Genomic DNA, 23,373 nt, shown 5'->3' with positions numbered 1-23,373 from the left:
AATTTTAAATTTAAGAACTTAATATACTAAGAAGATAGAAGATATTATTTTCATAGTTTGCATCATTTGGATACATAATCTAATAGCAGTTTTCGAAAAACATATTATTGTCGGCCTACCAAATACATATTTATTAAGTTCAGCTAAACTAAAAACATAAACAAGATTTTAATTGTCTACCAAAGATATCTTGAATTTTATCTCTAAACTTGTCAAGTTCTATCATTTCTTTCAACTTTACCGGATTTGACCTAAGCTCAAGTTTTGCACTCTCCTCGATCTCGGCTTATTAGTTTTCGATTTGCACATAAGGGAACAAGGATGTACGTGGGTGTTCAAGTTAGTTCCTGAAACCAATGTTTCAGTTAAAAATTCAATGCAAAATCGACATTTTGAAACCGAGCCAACGATTTGATTTAAACCAACAAAATGTATCCAAAGGAACCAATGAATAATTTCGATTTGTCTCATTTTTTTTAGAAAGGAGCTACCTCAAATAGAGAAATGATGGACATAAGGACATTGGTTATCCGAATTTGGTGAATAAAGCACAACTATAAAAATTGTTCAACAAGAATTGAAGTAGTTACTAGGCATGAGCTTAAGCCAATTATTTTTTGTGCGAGTATATTTGAAAGTAATTTAAGAAAGTTTTGGACATAATGATTTAAATGTATTAGAAATTATGTATTTGAATTATAATTAAAAAGGAAAAGAAAGTTAGAAAGTTTACTAGTATAAGGCAAAAGCTAAATGAGAGAAAGAAGAGAGAAATAAACAAAATTCATCCTTTTCTTCGATTTAAAAAAAAGACAACAAAGAGACATGAGATAGAGAAGAGAAGACGATAGAGAGGAGAAAGGAGAGGGAGAATAGAGAGAAGTGAAAGAAAGAGGAAGAATTGAAGAGAGATAAAAAAACAATATATTTTTCAAGCCATCTTGTTGAATCATATTGTTAATTAATTTTATGTTTAAATTTAATAAATTATCTTTTAAATTTATTTTTAAAAATCCAAAGACTAAAATGACTAGTTTGAGGTAATAAGGATCAAATGCACCTATTATTTAAAATCCATAAATCATATTTTGAAAGAGGAAAAAAAAAAAAGGATCAAATGGACTGGATCGACTTATTAGTGGAACTAATGAACTTCGGCCCATTTTTCCAATCTAAGGCCCAGTTATCTGCAGGTTGCTCTTTTAATGAGCTTGGATGCGTGGCCTTTTTTTCTTTTCTTTTCTTTTTTTTTAACGAAAATATCTATTTTCACTCTCCAACTTGTTATGTTGTATTAGTTTTAATCTTAAATTTTCAATTTCATCACATTTAAGTAAGTTTTGCTATCTTTATTTTAAAATTATAAAAAGTTGCAATTTTAACCCACCAATAATTTATTGTTCCAAATATATCGTTAAAAAGTTTTCTTATGTCTTATTTACCATAAGAAATCGATAAGAAATTTGTATTAGAGCTATTTTTGGGTAAAATTTTATAAACGTTAGCAAATTTATTCAATAGATAATTTGTACACTGTAAAATTATTTTATTTTATTGAAATTTATGGGTTTATGATGATCTTTACATTGTTCTTTTTTTTTTTTTCCTTTTTTTTTTCCGGGTTAAATTTAGGGGTGAATTAGAGAAGGATGGTGAACATAGTAACAATTTTTTTATGTTTTATGTTTGATGAGTTCATAAACTTAAAAAGGTGAAAGTTCACCACGTTTTGTTAAGAGTACAAATGAGTATAAACTTTTTGATTTTTTTTTTATCTAAAATACATTTCGATATTAAATTTGTTTAAGAAACAGAAAGTTAAAATAGATTAATCATCAAAAGAATGCATATGCTTCAAATATTGTAGGTTTGTGAAGATGAAAAAATTGAAATAAAAGGAGGAGAAGTTCAACTTGTTCACCAAAGGCTTTACACAATTTCAAATAATGAAAATAACAAGATTGGTCAGTCTTTGGAGTTTCCTTATACGAACTCCTAAAATTCTACACAGTCATTTGAATTCAAGCTTTAATTTTCCTTGCGTTCAATTTTCTCAACACGAAAATGGAAATTCAACCCCACAATCTGGAAAAATTATGCTATCCATTTTCTTCTACCGGCAACCGGACTCGCCGGTATACTTGACCAACGTTGCAGCCTCCACTATGTCGCATGGCCACCCACCGGTCCGGTCCACCCTTCCCCCGTGTGGAACCTTTCCCAGGAACCGCTAAATTCTGAATCTTTTATTCCATTTCCAACTATAACCTTTTTCTAATCGGTGAAAAAACATTTGGTCTGAATTTGCGTGAAATAACAATTTAATCTCTCAATTTTTTATTATAATGATTTAATTTTTGTATTTTTAATTTTGTAACGATTTAGTCTATAAACTTTAGTATACAACAATTTAATTTTGGTATTTTCGATATTATAACAATTTAATCCCTAACTTAAAAAAAGTTATCAAAATTAGATGTCAATTCGTATTTTGTAAGAATATTAAGTCTCCATTTAGTTTAAAGATTTATTTATACATAAAATCTAATTAAACCTTAACATTAATTTCTATAATAAGAATTAAATCGTTACAAATTTTAAAAGTCAGGAACTATATTGTTACATAGTAAAGTTTATGGACAAACCGTTAGAAAATTGAAAATATAAAGACTAAATCATTACAAACTAAAATTAAAAGACTAAATTATTACTTATTCGAAAGTTTAGAAACTAAAAGTGATTTTTAACTTTTCTAAGAATATAGTAGGTTCAACTATATAAATTAGATTAGAATACCCTTTGATTTTCTTTTAAATATCATTTTGATCCTCATACCTCTTTTTTCAATGATCTAATTTTAATATTTCTACTTCTTATAAATTTTAGATCTAATCATTTAAAGTTAATTCTTATCCAGATTAGTTAAATAATAATAATATTAATAATTTTTAATTTAAGAAAAATAACTACGCGATTCTATTTGAATAATTTATAAAGTTAATGTTAGTAAAGACTAATTTTTAAATGAAAATTTGACTAATTTTTGAATGAAAAATTAACAGTAAACTAACTGCAATGAATAATTTTAATGTTTATTAGTAAATATTGGTAAAAATGGAACATTTTGAAGTACCTCTTTATATGAGTCAAAATGGTATTTTAACCCATAAAAATATGGAATAGGTTTCAATTATTTTGGAAACGTGAAAAAAAGTTTAAAACAAATTTCATTTTAATGTTTGAATTTTGACTTTTTTTTAATAGATATTTTCCTTTTTAAAATTAATGTTTATATATTTAAACAATAAAAATATTGTAAATGAATAAATTAAGACAATAATATAAAAGGTCTTTTAGATTAACTAGAGATAAAAATATTTTTCAAAAAAATCATTTTTATTTTTAAAATAAAATTTATAAATATTTCAAAAATTATTTAAAATAATTACAAAATACATCAATAAATTAAAAATGATTAATTTTCAAAATTAAATCATATAAAAGATCTAAAAAGAAATATTACTCTTTCAAAAATCACTCGATAGAAAAGAAAATGGTGTAAAGAAAATCCCAATGGATCTAGACAAGAAAAATGACGCCCATGAGTCGTGGGTATTATCGTCTTTTCCGGTTCAATGAATGTGTATATAGTTCCTTCGTTTTCGCCTATCAACGCGTTGCCTTTCAGCAATCGAATTTGATTGAGATTTTTATTTTGAAGCAGAAGCCGAAGGGGTTGCAGTTGACGATGGCTGTTCCTGACAAGGTAAATCTCTCTTTGTTGTTCTTTGCATCGCTTCTTTTCATGTCTTTCATCGGCACAAGTTTGTTCTGTTATTCTTTTTCGTTGAGAGTTTGGCTTCATTTCCGCCCCAATCGGAGAGGGTGGGGATTTTGGGTCAATTGGCAATCGGCTTTGCATGTTTGGAGTTTCTGGAAATTTCTGGATGATTTCTTCTTGAAGTTTCATTGTCAATCGATTAACTTGAAAATCTTGCGTTGTTTACGCTGCTGTTAATTCCTAAACACCAAGATGACGCTGCCCTAGACTGAAACGTCTGCATGTATCTCCTCCTTGGAACTGATTTTGGTTTAGAGTTTTTGTTACTTTCATTTTCCGTCCTCTTTTTCCATGGGGAAAATGCTAAAATTCCGGTTTGGATTTGGGAATTTCTTTAAAGGTCCGTTAAAGAAATCCCGGCCGCTGGCCATTGGGGGATTGGTTTGGATTGATGTCTTAATTTCTGTATATTGTACAACCATCCAATATTCATGCATATTCTTCTTTTTTTCGAACTTCGGCAAGCTTTAGTAATATTTATGCCTTAAGGTTCCAGTATTGATATGAGTATTCTGTTTTGGCGGCAATGTAATATTTGGTTTTCAAGTTTGCTGTCACTATTAAATGGGCAATCCCGGTGTTTTATGTTAATGATTCAAAATAGTGATCACTTTCAAAAATGAAAAATGCTATCAATTTTCTTTGATGTCGAGCCTTTTGTAGTTTGTGGATATAGGACTGAACATCATAGAGTGAGGAAAATTTAGGTAGGCTTAGATGGCATATCGATAGTGGTGGTACTGATGGAAATCATAGGTTCTTAGTTTCCTTTTTAATAGTTATGTTCAGGACTACTGCCCTGAAATTTGTCCGTGTTTGGTCCAAATTTAAGTGCTCATGTGTTCATCAATATCATTATGATTTCAATCTCTTGAAACTTTCATTTACAGGACCCAAGAGAGGAAGTGATTCAGGCATGGTATATGGATGATAGTGATGAAGATCAGAGACTTCCTCATCACCTTGAACCAAAGCAATATTTGTCCCTCAGACAACTTGACGGTAAACCTTGTTGAGAAATGAGAATAAAATAGCTTACAGTTGTACAATGCTATGTGATTTCAGACAGACTTATATTGTGTGAATTGCCAACATTTTAGAACTTGGAGTTCTGAGCTGGAGGCTAGATGCAGACATATATGAAACAGATGAGGAATTGAAGAAGATACGTCGTGATCGTAATTACTCCTACATGGTTCGTTTCTTTTACTAGTGTGGTTATGGCCTTCTAATTTCCCTATGTGGACAAGAATGTGTTCTAATGCTAGTAAAAATTGGTTTGAAATTGAATTTTCCCTGTTCTAAGTATTTTATTTTTCTCTCTCCTCGATCGATCTCATTATCTTATAGTTGACCATACTTTTATTGTCAGGATTTCTGTGAGGTCTGCCCAGAAAAGCTTCCTAATTACGAAGAGAAGATTAAAAACTTTTTCGAGGAACACCTTCACACTGATGAGGAGATCCGTTATTGTGTGGCTGGGAGTGGTAGGAATTAGGATTGATTATATTTCTAGACCTTATCATCCATTATTTATGGCTTCTAATTTTCTTCTTCTTTAACGTGGGTGGATGAAGGTTATTTTGATGTTAGAGATCTAAATGACAAATGGATTCGCATTTGGGTAAAGAAGGGAGCAATGATTGTCTTGCCTGCAGGAATTTATCATCGCTTTACTCTGGATTCTGACAATTACATCAAGGTAAGCATATAAGTAATAGAACTTGCATTTGTAGACTCTGGATGCTTAATTATGAGTAATGACACAAGCTTTCTAAGTTTCAACCCCTTCTCATCGTTTATTAGCCTTCCTCACCAGTGTGTTGCTGTTTAGCAATACTGCGTGTAGTTCATTTTACTCCTCATATACTTTGCCATAATTTCCACCACAATTTTTCTCTAAAGAGCAAAGATTGGTTATCATGTGGTTTACTGCATTGAGTATAGGGGTGGAAACGGTTCGGTTCGGTGGTCAAATCGAACTGAACCGAATATTTTAAAATGTGAAACCGAACCGATTTATTGGTTCAAATCGAACCGAACCACATCGGTTCAAATTCGGTTTTGGCATTTTTAAAAAATCCATGTTATATTATTTTTTAATTAAAAACGGTTCGGTTCGGTTCTTTAAGTTAAAAGCGGTTCGCTTTTACTCTTTTTTTAAATATATAAATAAATATATATATATTAGTTAAAAACGGTTCGTTTCGGTTTCAAACTAGGTTTTCGAATTTGAAACCGAACCAAACCGAATTAATTCGGTTTCAAAATTTCTTCAAACCGGATTTCAAACCGGATTGAACTGTATTTTTCAGTTTCACTGAGTTTTCGGTTCGGTTCGGTTCAGTTTTTGCGGTTTGAATGATCACTCCTAATTGAGTACATCATGGATTTAGTTCTTATTGTTTTACTCTATTTACCAATCTTCCAACCAACAAAAATCATTAATGGTTATATAAAGGCCCTCCATGTGCTAGTAATGAAAAAGGGAGAATAATTACCAAGTAATTTTGATCTGGAGCATCACCTAGCAGCATTAAATTCTCTAACATCTTTTCCCATGCCTTGAAAAGTAGTATTTTTTCCAAGAAAAATTTGGGAACAATATTGTTATTGCAGTTTTAATAGCATCAATTCTATTGCTCAATAGCATTTGTATATATTATAACTGCATCGGCAAGGGGAACAATGTTTCTCATGAAGAAATGTTTTGTAGGCTATGCGGCTCTTTGTTGGTGATCCTGTCTGGACTCCTCACAACCGTCCCAATGATCATCTTCCCGCAAGGTACTGCCATTGCTTTGTTGGTGCAGTCATGAGCTTTTTCCTGTGCCCCTTGCCATGAATTTGGCTCAATTATACAATACCCCTCTAAGCTTCTTTGCTGCTTTTCAGGAAGGAGTATCTCAAAAGTTTTGTGGAGAAGGAAGCTGGTAATCAAGCCGTTGACGCTGCAGCTTGAAATTTCCCTACTTGAGCGTCCAGAGGTTGAAATCAAGTCTTGGGCTATCGATAGATGTTACTATTTGTATTGTCGGGTATGCATGTCCTTTCTTGGATATATCCATGGGTTGTCATGCTTTGCTAGCAATGCCTTGCTTATGCGAAAACTTGAATATTTATGCTCGGTGTTTTTCGTGTACTGTCTCTGAAATATATGTAATTTTAGCGTATGATATAGATGGAATAAACAAATCGGGAGTCATTGCGCATATTTTGCCCGATTATCCGGGTAATTCTGGTTTTGCTTGCAAATTTTCGTTCGTGTGACATAAATTGTTCTGTGGTCAGTATAGTAGTATAAATTTTTCAGGGAATTGCGGTATCTTATAAGTTAAAGTGAATTTGTTCGATGGTCATGAATTCCTAGCCAAATTACAACTTCACCTTTTCTGGAGAAAAAAAAAATTCAATTTGTTGCAAGTAAGATGAAGTCGTCATTTTCGAAGGAATGAGAGTTTAGTCCCTCTAGTTTGGGTAATATTTTTAGTTGTAAACGTAACTCGTGTCGAGTTAAGAATTTGATATATGACTTAACTATTTGCTGGATAAAAGTCGGATCAAACTTTTATATAAATGGTGTTAAAGAGTAACTCAATCTGAAAGAATAGCGTTGGAAGAACGAGTTTCTTCTTCACTTTACTCTCCCTACTCTTAAGTGGGTTTTTTTTTTTTAAAAAAAAATAAATTAAAAATATACTTTATCCTTATATTTTCAATTTTGGTTCATTTTGGTCTCCATATTTTTAAAATGTTCACTTTGATTCAATACTTTTAACTTTGATTCACTTTGATCATTTTACTTTAAAAAAATGATCATTTTGATCTCTTAAAAATGAAAATGAAGGGACCAAACTATTCACTTTTTTAAAATATAAAGACCAACATTTTGGAAGTACATGGATCAAAATGAATCAAAGTTAAAAGTATAAGACTGAAATGAACATTTTGAAAGTATAAGGATTAAAATATAGGGATCAAGATAAGATTGTTTCTATCTAAAACATGAAAAAAAAGAAAAAAAGAAAAAAAAAGAAAGTTCTTTCTTAAAAAAAAGGAAAAAGAAGCTAAATCAAAACTTCCTCGTCAAGAATGATGGGGAGGATATAACTAAGAAAATGCTCATTATAAGAACGAGAGATGCCTCGAGAGGAAGTCAAAGTTGCAAAAACATGAATAGTATTGTTCGCCTCTTAGGGAACATGATAAAAATGCGAGGCATTACCAGTAATGCCTACAAAATTAATGTCTCCCACAAAGACTAAAATATCAGAAAATGAGTTTACAAGATTAATAACATTGAGGGAATTGGATTTCACAAGTAGTGGGGGATTTGACCCTTTCCGATTTTGGTGAATCATCGGCAAATCCTCTGAAATGACTTCAACTTCAAGCAAATTTATATCATTCCTCCTCTAGGAAAACTTGCAACCACATAACAACGTGAATCCATTCTGATCATGAACAACCCAACCAAGCTCCACTCTTCCCTCCTGAACAGACCACGTTGTGTCCACATTAAGTTTCCAGAATCCAGACGTTGAGGGACACCAGCAGGAAAGAGAAGAAAGCCTTGCAGGGGAGGAAGGAGAAATCGAGGGAGTGAGGGACATATCCAACTCAGTTAAAGACATCTCAATCACCCTACTTAAAGATTCGACATCAGAAACCCCATTCTAAAAACAATATCGTTGCGAGTGCTCCAAAGAATCCACGAAATGATTAACATGCGATTGATCTCCTCCTTCCAACTCAAGCTTCTCCACAGATTCGAGTAATCCAATGGTAACATTCAACCCCCACCAACACTAAACAGAGTGGTGTGAGAGGGTATAAACATATCCCAAATAGATAGAGAGAATTTAGACTCCCATATCATGTGATTGGTGGTCTCCAGTTGAACTCTTCAAAAAGGGCAAAGAGAGTTAGAAATAACCTCTTTAGATAGTAAATTATTGATAGCGGAGATCAAATAGTTGAAAATTCTCCAACAACCATGTTTAATTTTTGGTTTGACCCTGGCTGCTCATAAAACCATCCAAGACTCATATAGATTGTTTCTATATATCTTCCTAAAAAAGGAAAAAATAAAGTTACTGGTATTAACCATATCTTTCTAAACAAAGAAAAAAGAAAGTAGCTAGTATTCTGACTAATGAACTATAGTGTTTAGAAAGAGAGAGTAAATATTATATACACATTACGTGGATTGGTCCTTTGAGAGCTTATGATGGGTCCTATTCATTGTACCTCCAAAGACAAGTCCTCGATCTTTTGGCTCCTTTTGATATGACATTTTTTTTTTAAAAAAAAACCCTACTATTTTTCATGTTTCCGTTTGAAATTTATTAAACATTTATCGAACTTTGGTTATAATTGATTTTTCTGAAAACATAATTTGACAACAATTATTTTAGAATCAGAATGATTGTAAATGAAGTCATATTGAGACTCCTACTTTCAAGTTTGAATGAGTAATGGAACAAATAAAATGAAGAGAGTCCGTAGGGGAAGATATTTAGAAGCTCCCACAGACAATGTTTGCCAATGCGTTGGTCTGGAAAGTACGGGTACAGACTACAAACCATAATTGGTTCTGGACTTTGTGTGGGTTTACCGAAATGGAAACAAAGATTAGGTTCCTAATTCATTTAATTAGTTCACAAAAGACAAAACGGGATCTACCTAATGTCCCTTCTTCCCCTTTCTAACATTTTTCCACCCAACAAAAGATGGAAAATCTAATTTTCGACCATAAAAGTGGAAATACGTATTATTATGGGGTAAGTAAGAGCTTAAATTGAGTAATAAATTTTCTCATCTATGCGATAGTTGGGGGTCGAGTCACAATTTTGTCATTCAAACTGTTTCTTTTGTCGCATGTTGTTATATTGTTACATGAAAGTGGCAAGCAAGGGTTCAAACCAACTCAAAAATGGATAGACTTACCTCCATACTTCCCTTGTTGACATTTTGTTGCCACTACATGACCACGGGAGAGTTTCAGACGAAAATCCATATAAATAAGCAAATGTCATCGCTCAAAAATGCATCTAATCAAATTGTAGTTAGTTATATACCACTTTAGTTATTTACTAGTTTAGGTATTGTATTATGCATGACACAACACCACATCGATGCAATATTACTTACATGTTAATTTAATATGAGTTGATTCAAAACCTACCTACTGTCTTAACTTACCATAGCATAAGATACACAAAAATAGGTACATCTAATCTAGTCAATCTTTAATAATTTCGAAAGGAAAAGGAAAATACGAAAAAGGAAAGAAAAAGTAAGGGATGCTAATTTGAAAAAACATGAATTGAGTTACTTTTGAAAGAAAAGGGAAAAGGGGGAAAATAATAATTAAAAAAGAAAGTGGGGTATGTTCTGAGGAGGTTCTACACAAATCGTCTATCTGTTGGTAAAAATAATTAAAAAAAGAAAAAAGAAAAAAAAGAAAAAGAAAAAGAAAAAAGGAGTGGTGTATTTAGTTACGCGTCATTGGCTCACAATCCCTGCCCCTTCACACCATCACTCTCATTATTATAATAATACCACACTCCCCTATGTTCCCTTCTCCAGCCGCCACGTGTCCCTCCCACCTTTACATTCCTTCACACAACTTCCCTTTTCAATTAAATTTCACATTTTATTATCTTATAAGAAAATTTTGATTTTAGAAAATCTTCCACTTTTGTTTTATTCTATTTTATTACTATATTTTAACTTTTTAATTTTCATTCGCTCTCTGTTTCAAGATTTAAATTACGATTTAAAATATTATGCTTTTACTTATCAGATTTGAGTTTAACTTACATAATGTTTCATCATTTTACGGTTTTAATTTTGAGTTTTTTTTTTTTTTTTTACTAAACTGCTTGCTTTTTGTTATTTGACATTAAATTTTAGTTAATAACTTAAATAACCATGATGTGAAACTTTTTAATTATTTTTCATATGGATGAAAAGTTAGTGAAAAATATATATATTTTTTTATTATTTAAAAGACATTAGCAACCAAAGTCGAAATTGAATTTTTAGTGAAAAATGAATGGTTAAAACTTAAAATTTGAAAATAGGTAACAACTAGAAACAAAACTTTAAAGTTTAAGGGTAAGAAAGTAATATTTTAGAATATAAGATATCTAATTAGAAATAAATCCAACACTCAAAATAAAAAATGTAAAGAGAAATTATTTTAAACGATAAAATTATTGAAAATATTTATAAATAATAACAAAATATCACATTCTATCGCAATCTGTCACCTATAAACTTTGAAAATTTACTATTATTTACAAATATTTTAGTTAATTTTCGTATATTTAAAAATAATCCAAATATAAAATTTTGAAATCTAGATATAAAAACTAAAAGAAACTAGACAGAACATATTTGGACCAAAATGTTATTTTTTTTTATTTGTTTCCATTTACCTAACAAATCAAACTCTATTAGATATTTTTCTTATAATATGTTTTCTTTATTAGAAAATAGGTCCCGCATGAAGAATCATTAGTCCACGTCTATCGTTTCTCCAAAAAAAATAAAAAAATAAAAAATAAAATATTAGTTTTAGAATCCCCAAAATACGGGGGTTTAAAGCATTTTTATAAATCACTTTTGCCAAATTTTTTAAAACTTTACTAAACATTAAAAAAGAATAATAATAACAATCGCTGAGATTCCATTTGCGCGGTTCCTCATCCGTCCGTTATGTTTTCGTGTATTCTAGGACCGTACACGTAAATTGGGACGAGAACGAAAATTTCAAGAATCATTTTTTTAAGTCCACGTGTAATCATTTAATTGGATAATCTTCGTTTTAAAAACTTATTTAGAACATGGACCACATTCAAAACATAATTGGTTTGGGTGCCACCCACCAAACCCTGATCTTTGACCCTTCCTCATTCCACATTGCCTTTCAATTTTGGATAAGATTTGCAATCTCATCTTAGATCACAGTTTCATATCCACTATGTTCGATGACAATTTGATTTTTAAGATTTTGTTTTTGAAATCTATGTTTTTATTTTTTCAAATTTTTCAATTTTAATTTTTATATTTGTTAAATATACTTTTTTTTAGTCAAATTATAAAAGGACGAACAAACTTTCTAAAACAATTTATTCAGTTTCCAAAACTTATTAACTTTATTTTTTAAAAAATAATAGAAAGTACATCACAAAATATAGAAACTTATATTTGAAGTAGTATGTATAACTTAATTTTCAAAAACTAAAAACCAAATGATTATTAAATGAAACCTAAAATATTCACTAGACTTTTTTTAAGTTTAAAGATAATATTAAACATAAAATCAAACGTTTAGAAGCTTTTATGTATTTTGATAACTCTGAAAAATTCAAAAATCTAATTTGGATTCGAATTTGATTACAATGAAACGAGTTGATTTGTTAGATAATCCTAATAGTAGGAATATGTAGTTGTAATTGTCTTCTTATTTTATTTTATTTTCTTTTTAATAATATGTATAGATGAGAGAATCAAACTTCAGATCGATATTAAAAAATTTATGCTGGTTAAACCTATGTTCATTTGACACTCGTCTTGTTATTCATTCAAGGTTCTCTTCTATGTTATAAATAAACAGCATACCCATTTTGTATCCAATTCTCTCCTCTCTTTGCCATGATCTAGAACATTCCTATTCTATGATCCATCACAAAAGGACCATAAAAGACCTATTTTCCAAACACATCACTCTCCTCTCTTACACAGTCACATCCTCTATGATTGTGACACTAAAAAAAGATCCCACTATTATAATTTCCCCAAATGAGGGGAAAAAAAATCTATTTTAGTTGAGAGAAAAATATCTGTCTCATCTCAAATCTCACCTTCCTTAATTAAATTCATGCCATGCTCAAAAGGGAAAGGGCTAAAATGGAAAATACACTTTTTTTTTCTTCATTTCACCTGTTTCTATAATTAGAACTGATTCTCTCCTCCTTTCAACACCTACTCTCTCTCTCTGTTGTCTCTCATCTCCTTCACAGTCTAGATTTCCACTCTTTTTTCTTCTTTTTTTTTTCAGTGATATATATTTTAGAATTTCTAGACAACCCAACTGAGATTGAATTTCAAAAAACTAAGGACGACCCAGATCATGAATCGTCTCCGCCGAGTGAAGGAGGAGGTTCCGACGTCGAGTTCATCAGCGGCGCCGAAGACGACGACGGCGTCCCCTCAGCCGATGGAAGGGCTTAATGAAGCGGGTCCGGCGCCATTTCTGACAAAAACATATGAAATAATCGAAGATACAGGGACCAATCATATTGTGTCTTGGAGCAGAGGAAACAATAGCTTTGTGGTTTGGGATCCTCAATCCTTTTCCTTAACACTTCTTCCTAAATATTTCAAACATAGCAATTTCTCAAGCTTCGTTAGACAGCTAAATACCTATGTAAGTTTTTTTTTTTTTTTTTTCCTGTATTTTTGCCTTTATTTTTATATTTTTAAGGTTATTGGGACAAATGGGTATTGTTTTAATTCAATGATTAAAGTGAAATTATACATATTTTGCATTGAAATAGTTGGTATATATATTGATTAGCATTTCTTTTTAGGAAAAATCCAACCTTTAATAAAGGGTTAATTAATACAAGCTTTATGCTTTATCAATAAATTATTGATAGATCTAAAATGGAAGATTTTATTAAATATTTTTGTGGTAGGGATTTAGAAAGGTAGATCCAGATAAGTGGGAATTTGCTCATGAAGGTTTCTTGAGAGGACAGAAACATCTTCTGAAGCTGATTCGGAGGAGGAAAACGACGCAACCGAACGCTTCTCAGCAAGCTCCAGACCCTTGTGTCGAGGTCGGACGGTTTGGGCTTGACAGAGAAGTCGATCGGCTGCAGCGTGATAAGCAGGTTTGTCAAAATTACCACTCAACTCAAAAGCTTTCATGGGGATATCTCTCTACATTTATATATGTTCTTCGTTGTTTGTAAATTTGTTGAACAAATTTAAATATTAACAATGGAATGAATAAGTAATATTATAGAAGTTACAGTACTAATTTATACGATGTTAAATTAACAGTAAACAGACAAATTCAAGTTTACTTTTGGATGGAAAACACCAGTCACCTGAATGATCTAGCTAGTATTTCACTCAATTTACAGCATTTTATTCCTAGATTTGTAGGCACAATTTTGTTTTTAATTTTCTGTTTTCGAAATTTTTATTTGTTCTTTTTTTCATTTTTTAATTATAATTTTCATACCCCTTAATAACACATCCAATTTTTTAGTCAAATTTTAAGAACAATCTTTGATAACTACCTTTTAGCTTTCAAAAATTACTTGGCCTTTTGAAGTCCTAGTAGAAAATAGATATGCTTAATTTATATATATGTAAAGGAAACAAAAAAAAAAAAAAAAAAAAAAAAAAAATCAAAACTGGGATTAAGTTGTAATTCTTCATACATTTTTTATTATTTTTTTCAAGGCATGTACTAGTTTTTTTCATAATTTGTTTACCATAATTATCATATTTTTAAAGAAATGTTTGACTTCATAGCTTTTTTTTCTTTGAAAAAAAATATTTTCAAAAAACGATGTTGATTTTATAACCATTTGATTTTAAAGTTTTTATTTTTAATAATTAAGTTAATATACACTACATTCATCTATTGAATTTTTTATTTTGTTGTCTACATTTTAAGAGTGTTTTAGAAAAACAAGTGAGAAAATTAATTTTTAAAAATTTGTTTTTTTGCTCTTAAATTTAGATAAAAACATAATAAAAACTATAATAAACAAGAAGGTATAAAAACAAACATAAATTTAAAACACGAAAATGCTAAATTGTTAGCAAAATGAGCCTACAATTTTTTTAAAAAAATTAGCTTGTATTTTGAATACATCTCTAAAAGAATTAGATAGTAGTAGTAGGTTGAATTACTAAAATAAAAAATAAAAAAACCAAAACCAAATGAGAGATTTTTAATTGAAATTTTGTTTGAACAACAGGTATTAATGGCGGAGGTAGTGAAGCTAAGACAACAACAACAAAACACAAAAACATACCTCCAAACAATGGAACGTCGGCTAAAAAAGACAGAGACAAGACAACAACTAATGATGAACTTCTTAGCAAGAGCAATTCAAAACCCTGATTTCATTCAACAATTAATCCACCAAAAAGACAAGCACAAAGAATTAGAAGAAGCCATCAATCGGAAACGAAGACGACATATCGACCAAGGCCAACCCGACTTCGAAGACGAAGATAAAGAAGATCATATTCTACCACCATTCGTGAACGACGACATTCACATGGATGTCGACTTACTAACCATTGACGAACAACATCAAATGAAATACCATGTCCCTAAAGAAGAAATAATGGATGATAATAATTGTGAGAGAAATGATAATGATGATGATTTGAATGAAGGGTTCTGGGAGAATTTGTTGAATGAGGCCAATGAAGAAGATCGTTATGGATTTAGAACTCATGGCTTTGAGGAACAAGAGGATTATAAGGATGAAGATCATGGGAATAATGAATTAGTTGATCACTTTGCTTTTTTCACCTCCAAATTCCAATGATCTTAAGTAAACTTACAAATATCACAATTTTTTTTAATCTTTTTTATTTTGATTTTGATTTTTTGCATGGGAAGAGGAAGCCATTTGTCCATTGAAGAGGATTTTTTTTTTTTTTTTTTTTTTTTTTTTTTTTTTTAATATTATGCAAATTGTTGTTTTGTTTGCAGTTCTTTAGTCACAAATGTCGATATGATATTGACATTTAATTTGACCAATAGATACATTGGAACCACAAGCTGACATTTTCCTATTTTGTGTAAATATACTTTTCCTTCTAAGCAATTCAATTTAATATTTTAGGTCATGTTTGATTTGTGATTTAATAAAAGAAAAAAATCAAAGAATTTCATGGATATCAAAAGTAGATGTTTATTATATATACACTTCACTATATTTGAAAATAAATTATTTGGTTTCAATTAAAAATCTTTAAGAATATTTAAGGTTTAGCTTGGTTCTTGATTCAATAAAAAAATAAAAAAACCAACAAACAAAACAAAGAATTTAGTGTAAAACAAAAACAAATTTCTTATTTTCACCGCATTTTAAGAGATGTTTGGTTTAGAATTTTAAAACTTTATTTGAAAAACTGTGTTTTGGTTGTAAATTTGAAAATAATTGAGGTCCTGTTTGGTAATCATTTGATTTTTTTGTTCTTATTTTAAATTAAGCATATTTAATCCACACTTTTTACGATAAATTGTATAAGTGTTCTTTTGACCCTTAATTCCAAATTAATTAATTAATTAATATTTGATGATAATAAACTTGTGGTTATTTATTAACAATTCGAGTGTTTTGAAATGTCAATTACACAGAGCTCGGAACAACGGTTCCAACCAATTTGAATAAATTAAATTGGACCTCAAACGAAGAATATATGGCCGAAACAAACTTAATGGAAAAATCCCAAAATGATGACGGGGCATAATTTTTCTCATAAAAGTGGACCAATTGAAATGTGTCACTTGGAGCAATTGAGAAGTGACACATGTTGGACTTTTCATTTTTAGATTGGTTTTAAAAAGAAGTTTTGGATACATGGTGAGTATTTGCTTTTTGTTGGATTTTAAAAGATATTTATTACTATATTGTTTTTTTATTTGTGTCTAACAAATTAATTAAATTTAAAATCCCCATAATTGATTTTCTTTTCCAAGATCCAATGACCCAAATTAAACGTGGTTTTCTACAAATTTTTATCTCTATTTAAACTCATCTTCTTCTCTAAATCATGACAACAATTTTTATTATTTTCAATCCTCCATAACTCATTAAGCCATCATTGTTGCTCTCTCTACAAGCTTCAATTTCTTCTTTTCATCTTCTTCTTGATAGAGGTATTTTTTGTTGTGAGGATTGATTCATTAAGTGCTAAATTTGTAAATTCACTCTTTTAGAGAGTTTCTCGAGTGTGCTATTTATTTTTCTAAACTATTGTAAGGGTTGCTCTTGATTCCAGAAAAAGAGTCGTTATAACGGTTTGATCCTCAATCGTGAAAAAGATCGGGTTTATTCTTGCTTCCGGAAAAACAACGTTGTAGTGGTTCAGTTCTAAGTCTTGGAAAGAGTCAAATTCGTAGCGATATACCCAAGAGGAGTTTGGGAAGTGGATGTAGACTGGTTGTGCCGAACCATTATAAAATCACAGTGTCAATTTCTTTGTCCCTCTTCTATTTAATTTTGTAATTAATTTATTAGTTATTTTTTCATTTGCATGAAATTAACTGTTATAACTTATCCTTGAAATTAATTGCTTACATTTGTCTATTTAGGTTGGTTGAGTTTATCTTTGCATATTTATTTTATCAATCTTATTATTAAAATTATTAATTTTAATTTCTTAGCTTCTTAGGATTGAACTATTTTGTATGGAATTATTGTTTTAATTATTTTATAGCCAAAAGTATATTGATTTGCTTAATTGGGAGAAAAAGTTTTAATTAGTTTTATTAAACCATATTCACCCCTCTAAGATTGTCATACCGGTTCTACAATTGGTACAAGAGTCGGTTGCTCGTTTGTTTGTGATAAAAATTTCATAAATCATTTTAGATTATACCCATTGTGTTTGAGTTTCTCACTCCTACAATTGGCATCAGAGTTAGGAGCTCTTCTTTGTAAATTATTTTTTAAATATTATTTTGATATTTAAAGTATCTTATTAATATTTTTAAAATTATTTGAATAAGCTTAATTGCTAAAGCTATGACAACTTTAGAAGGTCAACGTGTTGATACACCTCCTTTCTTTAATGGTAAAATTTTGATATTTGGAAAATGAAAATGAAAACGATTTTGTTTGCTATTGATTTTAATATCTTTGTATGTTTGTGAACATAACTTGTCAAAATTAAAATTGACTTATAAATTGCTCTCTTTTAATGCCCAAGCCATAAATATAAGTGCTTTGGATAGTAAAGTATGTGATAAAATTGCACAATTTCATTATGCATATGATATTTGGAATTTTCTTAACAATATGTATAGTGTAGAAAATTCTCTTTGTACTACTAATAATTTATTTAATGTGAAGGAGAATTATAATTTACAAAATGAAGGGAAAATCCATATATAGTGGGAAGAAAAATGTGATAGATTCTCTTTGTGCATAATGACTCATTCTGATAATGATCGCGGAGATGAAATTGACAAAAATGAGGTAATGCAAAAATCTCTAACTATGAATTATATGATGCATTTGAAAGCATGCAATATGATTTTAAAAAAGTTAACTCTAACTATTTAAAATTATCAAAGAAATATAAGGTCTTGATTATTGATAATAAAAGTTTGATGGATGAAAATGCTTGCTTGAAAAATGGAGCTAATGATATATTTTTGCACAATAACATTGATGTCCGTTGCTCTATCCTAGTATTTTTCTCGAAAATAAGTTTTGGTCCATTAGTCCATTGAGTTTGTTGCTCTATCCTTGCTTATTTTTTGACATTTTGGTCCATTAGTTGCTCTATCCTTGTATTTTTCTCGAAAATAAGTTTTGAGAAAGAATTTTGAGTCTTGCAAGAGATTGTCATTGTTTTGATTATTAATATATGTTGTTGTCTTTTGAGCATGAAGTTATGCATATTCTGTTACTTACATTGTTCAAAAGAATGTAATTTGATCATGTTGTTTTGAAGAATTGTTAAATTCTTTTTCATAGGGGGAGTTATGTACTTTTATATATGAATTTCATGTTTGAATGAAATTGATTTTCCTATATTGCTATATTGTTTTGTGTTCCTTTATATATATTATTCATTCTTTTAGGGGGAGTTGTTGTATTTTGAGTAAAAATTTGTTTTGAAAATTTATTTGATATTTCTACCCTCAAATTGAATTATGTGCTAATGTCTTTTTGTCCTTTATTAAGGGGGAGTGTTCAGTTGATTTCAAAAGGGGGAGAAATTTGTAAAATTAGCCTTAAATAGAATTAGTCTAAACTTGGTTGATTCTTTATGATGCCTCTAGAATTTACAATGTTGTTGCTTGTTATATTTCTTTTAGAAGACATATAAATAGGAGAAGAAATGCGAATTGTGTTCATGTTTTACAGAGAACTTTCATGTTATTGTTTAATTTTCTTAATTATTATTATTTTTTATTGATTTCAAAAGGAGAGAAGTAATAAGAAAAATGAAAGTATGTTGATATTGAATATATTCTTTGGTTCAAGTAAATTGAAATTATATATGTGTTAATCATGCATTAAGAACATATTTCATATCACACTTTACTTCCGATTTCATTTTTCTTAAGTTATTTGTCATCATCAAAACGGGGAGATTGTTCGCTTTTTGGCCCTTAATCCCAAGTTAATTAATTGTAATTAATTAATTAACTAATTAATATTTTGATGATAACAAACCTGTTTTTATTTATTAATAATTTGAGTGTTTTGAAGTGTCCATCGCGTAGAGTTTGAAACAACGGTTCCAACGCAACTTGAATAAACTAAATCGGACCTCAAACGAAGAAGATATGACCGAAACAAGCTGAATGAGAAAATCTTGAGTGGATGACGTAACCTAATTTTTTTCATCAAAGTGAACCAATTGAAATGTGTCACTTGGAGGAATGGAGAAATAGAGAAGTGACATGTGGTGGATTTTTTTTTTATTTTTGGATTGGTTTTTTTAAAAAATATGAATTTAAAAAGAAAATAAATTTAATATTATTTTATGTTTGTGTTTAACGGCTAGTTTTAGAGACATAGTAGGTATTTGCTTTTTGTTGGGTTTTAAAAGAAATGATTTTAAAAGATATATATTATTATATTTTTTTTGTTGTTGTGTCTAAGGATTAATTAAGTTTAAATCTTCATCATTGATTTTTCTTTTCCAAAATCCAATAACCTAAATTAAATGTGGTTCTCTATTTAAACTCATCTTCTTGCAAGTCATGACAACAATTTTTATTATTTTCAATCCTCCATAACTCATTAAACCACCATTATTGCTCTCTCTCCAAACTTCAATTTTCTTCTTTCCATCTTCTTCTTGATATAGATATTTTATGTTATGAGTATTGATTCATTGAGTGCTAAATTTGTAAATCCACTCTTTTAGAGAGTTTATCGAGTGTGTTATTTATATTTCTAAGCTATTGTAAGTGTTGCTCTTAATCCCAGAAAAAGAATTATTGTAATGGTTTGATCTTCAACCGTGGAAATGATTGGATTTGTTCTTACTCTCGAAAAAACCTGGAAAAACAACGTTATAGCGGTTCAGCTCTAAACCGTGGAAAGAGTCAAATTCATAGTGATAAACCTAAGAGGAGCTTGGGAAGTTGATGTACGTCGGTTGTGTTGAACCACGGTAAAATCACGGTGTCAATCTTCCCTCTTCTATTTAATTTTGCAATTAATTTATTAATTATTTTTTATTTGCATGAAAGTAAATGTTATAATTTATCCTTGAAATTAATAGCTCACATTTGTCTATTTAGGTGGTTGAATTTATCTTTACATATTTATTTTACCAATCTTATTATTAAAATTAAATAGGGTACTTAAAGTGTTAGTTTTAATTTCTTAGTTTATTTGGATTGAATTATTTTGCATTGAATTATTGTTTAAATTATTTGATAGCCAAAAGTATATTGATTTGCTTAATTGGGCACACTAGAGAAAAAGTTTTAATTAGTTTTGTTAAACCATATACGCCCCTGTAGGGTTGTCATATCGATCCTACATTAAGTACAATAGTTTTTTTAGTTCTTAAATTTTAGCTTGTTTTTAAACCATTGGTGAAAAAAAAAATAACAAATGATGCAATTTGGGGATAAAAATAGTGTCTATAGACTTAATTGTAAAAAAAAAACAAAAAATAAAATGGTTACCTAATGGGGACTAATACATCTGTTTCGTAAAATTTAAGAAAAACTAATTTAGTATAATTATATTCATTTTTATAGAGAAATTGAACCTCCTGTTGACAATAAGAGAAAAGAAAATATATTGAAGGCTCGGTTTAGGTTTGTTGTAGCTTTTAAAATAATTTCTTGCTGCTGTGCTTCCTAGATAATTAGCTATGAACAAAATCAAATTAGTGTTTGATAAATTTAAATTTTAGATTGAAAAAAAATTAGTTATGACGTTTGATAAGCTAATATTAAATTAGTGTAATTTAGTTATATGAGTCAAAGTAACTTATTATTTCCATTATTATCCTATTGATAATTAATTTAAAATTTATTATAATATTTTTATTTAAAATTTTATATGATTTGTCAATTAATTTTGTCTAGTATAGATTATTCTGTTAAAGTTTATGAAAAATAATTGTTAGAAAAAATTTAATCAATTAAATTCGAAAATAGATATGACAAAATATGTTAATACACAATTACATTATCATAAGGAAAATTATTTTAAATGGAAAAATGATACAAATATTTATAACTAATAGCAAAATATCACAAAAATGATACAAATATTTATAACTAATAGCAAAATATCACAATTTATGATAAACCGTGATATACAACAATAGACTACAAGATATTTTGCTATTATTTGTAAATATTTTGATTCATTTTCCTATATTTGAAATCACCCTTATCATAATATATTTATTTAAATGGTTAAGAAAGTAGCATATTTTAAAGAAAGCTGAATCTAAAAGTACCAATTCATAAGTTTTTATACATTAGTTAAAATTTAGAAGCGATTTTGGAAAATTAATAAATATGTCATTTTACGCAACCTCAAACGGAGACGATGATCGTGTTTCTTAAAATACAAGCGGTAAAATCAGTAAGAAAGAAAATAAGAGAAAACAAAAAGAAATTTGTCATCTAAAAGATATATATATATATATAGATAGATAGATAGATAGATAGATAGATAGATAGATAGATAGATAGATAGGAAAAATATTAATTTATACCCCTAAACTTTAGGAAAAATATTAATTTATACCCCTAAACTTTGGGTGTTGTATCAAATTAAACCCTAAGCTAATAGTTGTATCAATTTAAATCCCAAACTAATAATTGTATCAATTTAAATCCTAAACTTATAAGTGTATCAATTTAAATACTGAACTTTCATAATTGTATCAACTTAAATCCTCCATTTTATTTTATTTGGATACATTTATGAAAGTTCGAGATTTAAATTGATACACTTGTGAAAGTTCAATATTTAAATTGATATAATTATTAGCTTGGGGCTAATATTTGTCCTTTTATATGATTATGGAGACTAAAAAGGAGAAGGCTTGTTTAGTTGCCAATTTGATATATGTTTTATGTTTTTATATTTACTAAGTTCAGCAAATATGTATTTGGCAGACAACTCAAATTCTGTTTCTGAAAACTGTTTTCTATAATCCAAACAGTGAACATTCTAAAAACAACATTTTATGTTCCATTGTATTCAAATTTTAAAATTTAAAATTCAAAATGAAATATTATGTTAAATAAAGAAATGAAGGAATCTAATTCCTTGTGGAAGTGAATGATCGTCGTGCAATTGAAAATCAATTTAAAAAACGCTTAAATACAAAGAAGCAAACATGCTAATTTACTAGATAAACATTAAATTTCTAAGCATGCTTTCTACAGAGAGTTTGAATAAGAGAAAACTCACCATTGATGTTTCACTTCTTCACATATTTCCTCTCAATTGATCATGAACAGAAATACTTCTCTACACGAACTCCTTCCTCGAACCAAAATAACAACAACGAGATGAACAAGACATAATCACCAGAATACCTTGCTATTATCAGGAATAAGCACCAAGGAAGTGTGGGCTCCTTTGTTTTGAAAGGGAAGAGTAATTTTGTGACAGAGTGATTCTTAACAGAATTTGTAGAGAGATTTTTTAGTATGATCAACATACTGTAAAAAAACCTCTTCAATTATTCTCTACATTCTTAGTTCTCGAGAGGTGGGTGGGGGGAAGTTATAACTCCTTCCACCACTCGCATTATGATTAATTGAAATCAAAAATTAAAATCAAATTAATAAGGTTAATTTATTAACCATTAAACACTTAACTAAAGATCGACTGATGCACTTTTTGCCCTATAGATATATTTTCTATATACATGGATATAACCAATCAATAGTAAGTCGACCCTTCACGAATTTCTCATAACTACATTTGGGTCACATTACCGTTTTACCCCTATTTTACATTTAACTTTTTAAGTATCATCGATCTCTCTAATGAATAAACAGTTTATAGTCAAACTATAAACTAACTCCTTTCAGGCCAACGAGAGGGTGAGATCTCCTTGTTCAAGACCCGTAATCAGCTATGTTCTTAGCTCTTTATTCGGACAAATCTCTCAAATGGTAGGCTTATTGAGTCGATGAAGCTGGTCACTCTCACCCACACAAATCAAATAATTGTCTCTCATAGACAGGAACTCACAACTCAATCAAGATTAAGGTCAGGCGACCTATGGTCATCCTAGTGAAATGT

At 29.5% G+C, this 23,373-nt stretch overlaps 2 protein-coding genes across 2 annotated transcripts; both read left to right on the top strand.

Annotated features, from left to right (window-relative positions):
* The first annotated feature begins 3,611 nt into the window (after nt 1-3,611).
* LOC120075619 (1,2-dihydroxy-3-keto-5-methylthiopentene dioxygenase 2-like) lies at nt 3,612-7,096 on the top strand. Its single transcript, XM_039029217.1, has 7 exons — nt 3,612-3,766; nt 4,732-4,843; nt 4,942-5,036; nt 5,214-5,328; nt 5,419-5,543; nt 6,558-6,628; nt 6,737-7,096. Exons 1-7 carry the CDS (start codon nt 3,749-3,751, stop codon nt 6,801-6,803), a joined length of 603 nt encoding a protein of 200 aa, XP_038885145.1. The 5' UTR covers nt 3,612-3,748; the 3' UTR covers nt 6,804-7,096.
* Nucleotides 7,097-12,695: 5,599 nt separating this feature from the next.
* LOC120070346 (heat stress transcription factor A-6b) lies at nt 12,696-15,553 on the top strand. The gene is made up of 3 exons (XM_039022281.1): nt 12,696-13,280; nt 13,552-13,749; nt 14,854-15,553. The coding sequence occupies exons 1-3, from the start codon at nt 12,984-12,986 to the stop codon at nt 15,433-15,435; spliced, it is 1,077 nt and encodes a 358-aa protein (XP_038878209.1). The 5' UTR covers nt 12,696-12,983; the 3' UTR covers nt 15,436-15,553.
* Nucleotides 15,554-23,373: the final 7,820 nt, after the last annotated feature.

This window comes from Benincasa hispida, chromosome 1, assembly GCF_009727055.1.
Source record: "Benincasa hispida cultivar B227 chromosome 1, ASM972705v1, whole genome shotgun sequence".
Classification (NCBI taxonomy): domain Eukaryota; kingdom Viridiplantae; phylum Streptophyta; class Magnoliopsida; order Cucurbitales; family Cucurbitaceae; genus Benincasa; species Benincasa hispida.
The sequence above is the reverse complement of the archived record's forward strand: the minus strand, read 5'-3'. Positions and strand labels throughout refer to the sequence as shown.